General features: G+C 34.9%; 1 protein-coding gene across 1 annotated transcript; it reads left to right on the top strand.

The window, feature by feature from the left end:
* The first annotated feature begins 5,361 nt into the window (after positions 1-5,361).
* On the top strand, positions 5,362-9,375 carry GSH1 (glutamate-cysteine ligase). Its single transcript, XM_079023481.1, has 17 exons — positions 5,362-5,672; positions 6,151-6,472; positions 6,562-6,712; positions 6,812-6,919; positions 7,000-7,092; positions 7,215-7,298; positions 7,388-7,456; positions 7,543-7,613; positions 7,704-7,772; positions 7,885-7,978; positions 8,089-8,178; positions 8,272-8,352; positions 8,450-8,542; positions 8,608-8,688; positions 8,769-8,838; positions 8,936-9,068; positions 9,172-9,375. The coding sequence occupies exons 2-16, from the start codon at positions 6,159-6,161 to the stop codon at positions 9,022-9,024; spliced, it is 1,557 nt and encodes a 518-aa protein (XP_078879607.1). The 5' UTR covers positions 5,362-5,672; positions 6,151-6,158; the 3' UTR covers positions 9,025-9,068; positions 9,172-9,375.
* Positions 9,376-11,248: the final 1,873 nt, after the last annotated feature.

Raw genomic sequence — 11,248 nt, 5'->3', positions numbered from 1 at the left:
CCAGTCACACAGTAGACCCGAAGTGCATGGCTGTTCTGTGATCGGATATGTTATGGCATGTTATGCATGTATGGTATATGTGGTTGGTATTTTGGGGATATCTCACTAAGCTTTCGGGCTTACAGTTGTGGTTTAATGTTTTTCAGGTTCTTCAGGAGACCGTGGCAAGGCGAAGGCATGATCGTACCGCTCCTCGTGTCTATGTTGTGATGAGATTCTGGGAATACTTAAAATAAATTGTATTGAAAACCTTTTTGTAATAACTTTAATGGAATAAGGTTGTTTTCGAAAATTTTAAATTGGTTGAAATTTTTTGGTCGTTACATCTGTCCTTTCCTGAGTTGATATCCTTCATATCTCAGGTTCTCAACTTCTCTTTTAAATAAATCAATTTGTTCCCGAAGAAATTTAATCGTGGCTTCACAAGCTGGAGTACATGTAACTTCAGTGACCGGAATGTTTTCAGAACTCATTGTTTCTCTACATTTCAAAGTATCAAGTTCTTGAATTACATCAGCAAGACTAAGATGATTGAGATCTTTTGTCTTCTTGATGATAGCCATGTTCATATCCCACGATTTCAGAAGTGAATTCAATATCTTTTTGTTTATCTCAGATTTGGTCAAAAAGATCCCAGCAATATTCATCTCAGTAGTGAGTGTGGTAAATCGCTGCAACTGAGCTTCCAGGGTTTCTCCAGAGATATAATCGAACATGTTGAAATTTTGTCTTAAGATATCCTGACGACTCTCTTTCATGTTTTCAACTCCCTCGTAGACCTTAAAATCAATTAAAAAGCACAACTAGAAGCTAAGATAAAAATTAAACGTCAAATTTAAAATGCCCTTTTTCTCAAAAGTCAACCTTAAAAGTCAAATTTAAAAAATTAAACTCAAAAGTCAAACCGAAAAGCAAATTTGAAATTTTAAAAGTTAAACGAAAAAGTCAAAGTTTAAAATCAAAGGTCAAACCTGAAAGTCAAAATCAAAATATTAAATAAAAAATCAAAAATAATTTTTTTATATTTTATTTTATTTTATATATTATATATATATATATATATATATATATATATATTTATTTATTTATTTATTATTGAAAATGAGGTTTTACAAATAAATAAAATTGATTTTGGGGGTTAAAAGTGCCAATTTTCGAAATTTGGTGCGAAAAGGAGTCTATTCGAATTAAAATCAGAAGAGTTGTATCATCAAGTAGCCTAGCTGAGTTGGTAAGGCGTGTTGTAGAGTATAGAGGAGGCGTGGGTTCGATCCTTGGCACCTGCAAAATCGCTTCCCTTTTTTTTTAATGAACACAGATGCGAATTTCGGACCCTATGCGACCCTGACCATGAATCCGAGGCGAGGACCGTACACGTGCGAAGCTGAAAACTCGGAGGGCCGTAATCTCGGACCGTAAACTCCGAAGCCCTAGCCGCCGCCGCCGAGAAAGCCTAGCCGTAAACTGTTTACGGCCGAGAACCCTTCAATGGCCATAAACCCTTCAAAAAATGACGTTTTTCACCATTTTTGCTCCACAACTCGATCCAGAACTCGTTTTTATGAAAAACGTGAAGAACAAACCCCTCTTATTTTTCAGAGATCTATCCAAAAACGCAAAAATATTTTGAAAATAAGATCAAATAATGCCCCAAATTTGACAAAATTGACTGATACAACTTGGCTCTGATACCAATTGTAAGTCCCTAATTTGTCTGTGTATCAATCAGATCCGTTTGATGGTGCGCAGTCCCAATCAAACGGATGATGCCAGATCACAATAAGAAGAGAGGGAGAAGAAGAATATTAAGAATCTTCAATGTATTGAATAGATTGGAATGATGCTCCTTTACATGAGATTCACGCACACACACATAAGCTCCTGTTTCTCTCTATTCAGTTCATCAATCACTACTCCTCACCCCTAACACCTATATATATATATATATATATATATATATATATACAAGGGGAACATGGGCTTGGTGAACATGGGCCGTAAATGGGTTTACGACCGTAAACTCAACTGTAAACATGACCGTAAACTCCAAAAATATTACAGAAAAATACAATTTCACAGAAAAGCAAAGTATAAACCATATTTTGACCCAACAATCGATAAATACGTGTGGATATAAAGAACATCAAAAACAGGGTTTGTATGAAGAAGTTACGAGATTTACAAAATCTATGTTTTGTACGTCGCACGCTTCTAGAAGGTGGGACGCATAACACTAGAATTGCGACACGTGGCAGCAGGGCAAAATATTGATGTCGCAGAAGCACAGGCACGCCTCCCCAAAATCACATATAAATACTACAATAAGCCTCCCTCATTCCACATATCATCACTCTCGGGTTTCTCTGTCTAGAGAACCTTTTTCCCTCTATATTTCCAACTTTTCGGCGCTATGAAGTATTTGCAATAAGGCTTTGAGACTTTGAAAGCTGTAGAAATAGAATTTCTCAGTATCGAGGTCCCGCCCGAAACTTTTCGGGTTTTTCGCTAGAAACTTCTATAAGTGAAGCTACGCTTACTAGTCTTTTAGAATAGCTTATATTTATAATTATAATCGTTATTAGGAACCTATAAGTGCTACATTCGTCATTAATTCAAGTTAAATATTCTGATTGGTCTACTTACGAGAGAGGTGTCTATAATGGTCACGTTGGTTGTTGGATTTCAGAAAGGCTATATGTCGAAATGGTACTGCCTCCCAATTGTCCTGTCTGGCTGATATTTATTTGATATCCATGAAAGTATATTTGGAATTAGTGAAGGGTCTAACCTCTACCGGATTGAAATAGATATTATTAATACGTTATAGTATTATAGGTTAATACTTGATAAACGTGTTACCCGCTAGTTAGATTATCAGAAGGATAGTTGTTAATCGTCTGAGTAATTTTCCATGTGAGTTTTCTCACTATATCATGTATTCCAATATGTATCGTCTGCATGTTAGGAAATAGTTTCCCTTTAGTATGCTATTAGGCAATTTGACCAACTTAGTAGGTTGCATGTTAGGTGGACTTGTTTGCCTGTTAGCTATGTATTGATATATTACGTGGGGAGTTAATGGCGGACCGACTTTGTACTAAAGGCCAATAGACTCAGACAGACTAACGTTATGCTAAAGGCCAAGTAGCGGACCGACTTTATGCTGAAGGCAAAAAGGGCGGACTGACTTTATGTTGAAGGTCATTATGTAACATCCACAAAATTCATGAAAATTTTAAACTTTTAAAACCAATCCACAAATTGCCATTGTTTACAATTTAGTTTTCAAAACATGTTTAATATTATAGTTTTCCCAAAATCATAAATCAAAACACAGGTGCACGATCACACCTTCGCCATCCTACGATCATCTAAGGTATTTGAAACATAACCCAAAACTATAAACCCAAATCTTAGTGAGTTCCCCCAAAGTACCAGCACACAAACAAATAACACATAACAAAATATCAATCCCCTAGGCCGGCATTGGTGTCTTCGACCCACAAGTACAATGAGGAAAACTCACCTCTCAAGTAGTGCTGAACCGGTAAAATCCAACTCAAGACTCGGCTCCCGACCCAACAACCTACAACCACCATATAACCATTCTATCAAAACCTCTAAATACCCAAAATGCCCTCAAAGTCAAACTTGGTCAACCATGGTCAATGTCAAAGTCAACAGTCAAGGTCAATAGCCAAGGTTTACAGTCCATGTTGACCCAACTTATCGAGTGCATCTATCAACTCGTCGAGTTCCTTCAAAAAACGAGAAAAACCCGAACCAACTCGTTGAGTTGTTAGAACAACTCGTCGAGTTTCTATAGTATCGAAAAGACGGGAAGATCTGGTGCCACAAACCATAGATGATCTGGTCCCTTAAAACTAAAATACCACGTAAAGTTGCTAACTTTACGTCCATGCATGGCATCAAGAGGCTAAAACACTAAAATCAAGCTTATTAAGGGACTTAGAGCATGAAGGAGGTCCAAGACTTGATAAAGTTGGCGAATTTAAGTCCATGGAGGCCATGAGATGTCCCGATCTGAAGTCATAGTTTCATAACATGCTCAAATCCCAAAATGGGTTAATAATGGCGATAAACTTTCAAATGAAGAGATCTAGCAAAGGGATGGTCAAGGTATCGACTTTATACCTCAGAATGACTGCAACAACAATGAAAATCCCGGATCTAAAGCCTTCCTTTGAATCAATCCACTTCAAGCTTCAAGTTCCTTCCAAAAGAGCACCAAAAATCACACTTCAAGCTCACACACACTCAAAATGAGAGATGAGGCGCAAATTAGGGTTTCTCTGGACTGAGGGAACAATAAGGGAGGCCAACAATGAGTCATAAGGTCTTTAAATAAGGTGCAAAACCCTAAAAATTAGGATTTCATAAGCAGTTGTCAACTCGTCGAGTTTTTCTTAAAAACTCGTCGAGTTGAGATCTTCCAACACGTCGAGTCTGAGGCCATCAGCTCGACGAGTTCTAAAGGAGAATTTGTCTTTTAAGCCATAAATCTCATACCTGAGAGTCGGGATGTTACAGGATCAAATTAAGGTCTGCGAACATTTTAGTCATGCCATGTCGTGGTGATTTCTCCACCATGTCACCCAAAATTCAGAAATTAAATTAAATAAAATACCTCAACGAATCTGGATGTTACATTATGATTGCAACGTGAATCATAGAAGTTGATATCATAATAGTTTCGATAAGAGTTTTATAGGTTTATTAGATTTAGTGTGGTTGAATAAAAATTGAGTCAATACAAAGACACATGCAAGCAAGACACAACAAAAGATTCACCATGACTAACCACCAAAAGATGGTATGTACTATGTAGTATCTTGTTTATGTATATGTATAAACACGTGCCAATTATGTATATTAAATATACTCAATTGTTGGCATTGACACATGATCGATTATTTCGTGAAAAAAGTGAAATCGGATGAGATAACATTGAAACCGATTTAGGGGGAAAATAGGAACCAAGTACCGAATCATATGTTTGGAATCGGTTCGGACTTAAGTGGGTTGCAGTTCAATATTTGGTCTATAATGTTTATTAATAAAAAAATTTTAATTTAGTAGTTATTTTACTTATAGAAAGGCTTTCGAATAAAGAAAAAAGCTAATTGTATGGTGCTCATTGAAAATAATAATAAAAAAAAAAAACAATATAATTATTTTATTTAAATTCTTTTTAGGTTTTATACTATTTAGTTTATAGAAATAAAAATAAGGTTGAACAACGTAGTAAAGTAGGATACGCCGTCCAATGTGGCGTCGTTGAAGATGATGGATCGATTTTAACCGTAAATCTTTATTCGGGTGGGTCTCGCCTCATGCCCCATTGGAATCAATAAAGAACCCTAAAATTTCTCGCCATTCACTGTCCACTGTCATACTATGAGAGTGACCAAGTGAGAGAAAGCGTGATTACGAGGATTGCAAAGGGGCTAGGGTTATCACACTCACAAATCCAAAGGTGTTCTCCTCAGTAACGAGTCACGAGTCACATCGCTCAAGCTCAACCCACAACCATTGAGCATCGGCGATTACAACCTCCATCCGATCTTCGACCTCCGACCTCCAACCTCCTTGACTTTTTGTCCAGCTGTACTTCTGATCTTCATCGTCCTCCTCGCTCCTCTCCTCAACTGGTAAACTTTTACAATAGTTGAATCTCAAATATATCTTTTATAAATTTGTTAATTGTTCAATGTTACCAGACTTATAGCTTTCTTTAATGGTTTTATAGTAAGTAACTTCAAGCGTTTCAATGTTTGATTGTAATCAAAGTTTGGTTCTGAATTTCTGATATGTTGCTGCAAAATCCTAAAGTTTGGTTGTGATAACAGATAACTGATAAAAATAGTGCGTCAGAGGAAATAAAAATAGTTGTATGAAAAGCAAGTTGAACAGCTAACTTTTTTGGAAGATTGTTATGTTGTGCCACATGTCATTATCATGGTTACTTGACTGTATTTGGACAATGTATACTCATTGAAGGCTATTATCTTATCAAAATCAAACCTTTTTTTTGTGCTTATGATTCTTTAACTGAAGCATAATGTTGTTAGTGTTCATTTTTGTATGTTTTCAACTCAAGTTGGTGGTGGTGTCTGGTGTGTTTTGCAGGGATAAAAATGGTACTAATGTCTCAGGCAAGTCCATCCCATGGCATTCGTACTGAGATTTTGCTATGTAAATCATCTGTAAACAACACGAGTGCATTTAGACCTAGGATCTCAACCATTACCTTTCCATGGGATTCCTCCTCCAAGAGTAGCCAAAAGATGCATCATGTAGATGCCATTGGTGTAAAATCCAAACGAGGAAATCAAGTAATTGTTGCTGCAAGTCCTCCCACAGAGGATGCAGTGGTTGCTACAGACCCACTTACAAAAGAAGATCTTGTGGGTTACCTTGCTTCTGGATGCAAGCCTAAGGAAAATTGGAGGTCCTTCCTTGTTTGTCTCTTATGCTAAGTATTTTATTTTGCACATATGTATCTGTGTTGATTAATGATGAATGTTATGGATATTGCAGAATAGGAACTGAACATGAAAAGTTTGGGTTTGAGCTGAAAACATTGAAGCCTATGACATATGGACAAATAGCAGATCTGCTGAATGCTATTTCTGAGAGATTTGACTGGGAGAAAATCATGGAAGGAGACAATATAATTGGGCTTAAACAGGTAATCAGCACTGCATATTTAAAGAACCCAAAGAAGACCTAAGCTTGCTGTTTGATTCCATGTGGTCTATTTCTAAACTTTAAAAAAAAATAATGTCAGGGAAAACAAAGTATATCTTTGGAACCTGGTGGTCAGTTTGAGCTTAGTGGTGCTCCTCTTGAAACACTCCATCAAACCTGTGCAGAAGTGAATTCACACCTTTACCAGGTTTGTAAATTGTAATGATTATATAATTCCATGTGTTGAAAGTGATATGTCAAATGTGGATGTGTTACTTTACTTTACAGGTGAAAGCTGTTGCTGAAGAGATGGGAATTGGATTTATAGGAATTGGTTTCCAGCCAAAATTGGAAAGAAAAGATATACCTATAATGCCTAAGGTAAAAATGATTTAGTTATTTTAACAATATTGTAAATATGGAAGAAAAGAAATAGATATGAGATATGGTGGGTCATGGGTGGTGAGAATGACAATGACATTGAATGAATGTTGTTGGCTCAGGGAAGATATGAGATAATGAGGAATTACATGCCTAAAGTTGGTACTCTTGGACTTGACATGATGTTCAGGACATGTACTGTTCAGGTACATATTACATACAACTAATTCTTGATTTGATTTGATTTAATTATTTTTAAGTAAAAATTAATAAATTACACATATGACCTTGGCAGGTGAATCTGGATTTCTCTTCTGAAGCAGACATGATAAGGAAGTTCCGTGCTGGTCTTGCTTTACAACCTGTGAGTAGAGTAGAGTATGCTTTGTAATTCAGTAATTGTGGGTGTGAATTTATATTTATATATATATTTGAATGAATGTGAATCAGATTGCTACTGCACTGTTTGCAAATTCACCATTTACAGAAGGAAAGCCAAATGGTTATCTCAGCATGAGGAGGTTAGGTTTCTATTTCAAATATAATATAATATATGGAAGGGAAAGAATTAGAAACTGAGACTGATAAATTAAATTTTATTATATAATTAGTCAAATTTGGACGGATACTGATAACAATCGTGCTGGGATGCTTCCTTTTGTGTTTGATGATTCTTTTGGGTAACTTTCTTTTTCCCCTCCCTGATTATATAATTAATATTGTGATGTTACTTTGAATATGTTTATAGTGATACTGATACACTCATTTCTTTTGTAATGGACTTGGTCTCAGGTTTGAGCAATATGTGGAATATGCCCTGGATGTCCCTATGTATTTTGTGTATCGCAAGCACAAGTATATCGACTGTGCTGGATTGTCCTTCAGGGTAGCCTGAATAATAAATTTGAAAAACATATTATATATGTATTATGTATATGTATATGTAATTTATTTATATGTCTGTGTGTGTGATGATAATAATTTGCATGCATGCAGGACTTCCTGGCAGGAAAACTTGGTCCAATTCCAGGAGAATATCCAACTCTGAATGATTGGGAGAATCATCTCACAACAATATTTCCTGAGGTATGTTGTATAATTTTTGATTTTTTTTTAAAAAAAAAAAACCATGGTTGTCATGTAATGAATATTGGGATTTGTTACTTGGTGATTGAACAGGTGAGACTGAAAAGGTATTTGGAAATGAGGGGTGCTGATGGAGGACCATGGAGGAGGTTATGTGCATTGCCTGCATTTTGGGTATGTAATATGTTGAAAATATGAATAATAGCATATGTATTATGTATATGTGTTGTTGTTTAAATAAAAATGGAAAATGGAAAATGGAAAATGACAGGTGGGCATATTGTATGATGATGTTTCTTTGCAAAAAGTTTTGGACATGACGGCTGATTGGACTGCAGAAGAAAGACTAATGTTGAGAAATAAGGTACTAAAACTTTTTCTTTCTTTCTTTTTTGTTTCTCATCTCATTATGCAATGTAATAATATTAGGTGCCTGTAAGTGGTCTGAAAACCCCATTCCGTGATGGATTGCTGAAACATGTTGCTGAAGAAGTTGTAAATTTTGCAAAGGTAAACTAATTACTTATCGATCTAATCATATATTATTCATACATACTCTTAATAACATCATGTATGTTTTATGTATGCAGGATGGGCTTGAGCGGAGAGGATACAAGGAAACAGGATTTTTAAATGAAGTGGCAGAGGTTGTTAGAACAGGTGAATAAATTACACGCTTCTTATTTGATTTCCCTTTGTTTTTAATTTGTAAACTATGTATGTAAGGGTGTTTCTTTCTTTTTTACTTGATGCTCAGGTTTAACACCAGCAGAGAAGCTCCTGGAGTTGTACCACGGGAAATGGGGACAAAATGTGGATCCTGTATTTGAGGAACTGCTCTACTAACTACTAAGAAGAAGATTGTTGTCCATATTTCCTCCTCTTATTCTGTATGTTGTTTTGTTTTTTTTTTTTTCTAATAAAAAAGACCTTTTGGTTTCTTTCTACACTGTATGTTATGAAATACACCACATGCTGTATATGTGTTTGTAGGAATAAGCTGTGAAACCAATGATATGATGATGGAAAAACATGCGATCGTTGTTATTATTGCAGCAGTCAGTCAGTGAGTTGTACACCTACCTGCAATAACTCAACTTACGAATGAATGATCTGTGTCTGTGTACACTTTTGTTTTTAGTTTTGTAAGAAAATATTGTTGTATTGAATTATGAAACTGAAGCATCTTTATCTTTATCTTTATGGTTGTTTCCTCTGAATTCCTAAGTAGACATATCATATTCACATATGAGACTGACTAGTATCCACACTTCAATATCCATATAGTAATATGCAAGCAATTATTCAGAATCAGAAACATATGATATTGGGGAGAAGCCATTTTGCTTCTGTATATGTCCATGTCATGTGTAAGCTGCTGCTGATGTGCATGTATGCTCTCAACTGACCTACCATTCCATGTTAATTTTTTACCAATATTGATACTTGTTTGGGTTTTATTAATATTATTACTATTATCTGAACCCAACCCAGGTTCATGTATCATGTATGGTAAAGACAACACAGTGGAAGTTGCTTAAACTATACGTTTTTCATATGAATGAATATAAAGTTGTAAGTTTTTATGATTTCCATGCTCATAATTGGCCTTTTGTCTTGATTATTTATACACATTTCAAAAAGTTAAATGAACATAAAGCTTATTAATTATTTATTTGACCCCCTACTTGGTTTGTTTTGGTTTGAACAAGTAAAATTGTATATTTGAATTATCTGTTTTGTGAATTGAAGTGATACTATTGATGGGAATGAAGTGAAGGCTGACATTAAAAAGAAATTTAAGATGCTATTATGTATTATCAACAGGAAGACAACTCAACTTACCCTTATAGTCACATTGCTTTAGATGTTGATAACCACGATTGATTCATTCATTCATTCATTACAATTACAATTACTTGACAACGCCATTGTAACCACGCCAACTTTGAGATGCGAAATTACAAATGATGTGACCACCCATATTAAGTAATGTCCCAAGTTTGGTTGCGATAGTAGTCCACCGTAAAGTTAATAACATTAATTATTAGATGTTCAAGGAATAACAAATTAACAATGAATATGTACCTTTTTAGGTTTCAAGTTCATATCTGATAAAATCTCCACTATATAGTTTATCCAAAAGCTTTGAAAAATTCATTAATGATTTTAAATCACAATCTATTTCTGAAAAGTTATAAAAAAAATTGATCATTCATTAAACAAAGTCCGTATTTATATATCAGAATTAGTATAACTAAAGATCATAATTTCATCTAATGTAGCAAATTCTAGCTACATTCCTATCATCCTTTCAAGTGATTCTTGACATTTCTCATCAACATCTAAAAGTCCCTATATTTTAGATTTTTTTTCAAGATTATTACCCAACATATGATGTGTTATATCAACATGTCACATGCAACTTGGTTGACTAGTTAAGTGGTTGTGGTCAAAATTGTAACAAATTGATAAAATAAATATCTAATTTGAAACAAAAAAAAATATGCAGTGTCAATCGAATTTTTGTGAAAACTTAATGATTTTTATAGAATTTGTCATCTAATTAAGGCTTAACCCACATTGAACATGGGATTTTTGAAGAGAAAATGGAAGAATGTTAGCAATATACGAACACCAATGTTGAATATAAAAAATTGACTATTACTTCATTGTCGAGTAGAATATGCATCATCAGACAACACAATCAGCCAGAAATACGCATATAGTTACCTAATTTTATGAAACAATTTGTAAGTTTTTTTTAATGATTTTATGAAGCAAGACGGTCCAAAAACACTAGACCGAAAAAAGAACAAAGTTGGACCGATTTTATAGTTAAATATTCTTGGACAGTCCAACAATCGCAAAGACTAAATCATCCAAGACCTGGAAAAAGCGAACCATATGGGATGAGTCCAAGACCGATTTTGTTTACCTTTATGAGGTAGTAATGTGTAATGTGTATGGTTGACTTGTGCTTATTAACTATTAAGTGACATGAAAGACTTGAATCAGCCCAACATAGAGGAAATGGAGACGTTGAGAAGCACAAGGAAACCCCACAAAA

Source organism: Lactuca serriola, chromosome 1 (assembly GCF_051521515.1).
Source record: "Lactuca serriola cultivar US96UC23 chromosome 1, Lser_US96UC23_V15, whole genome shotgun sequence".
Taxonomy (NCBI): Eukaryota; Viridiplantae; Streptophyta; class Magnoliopsida; order Asterales; family Asteraceae; genus Lactuca; species Lactuca serriola.
This window is presented reverse-complemented; position numbering and strand designations above follow the sequence as displayed.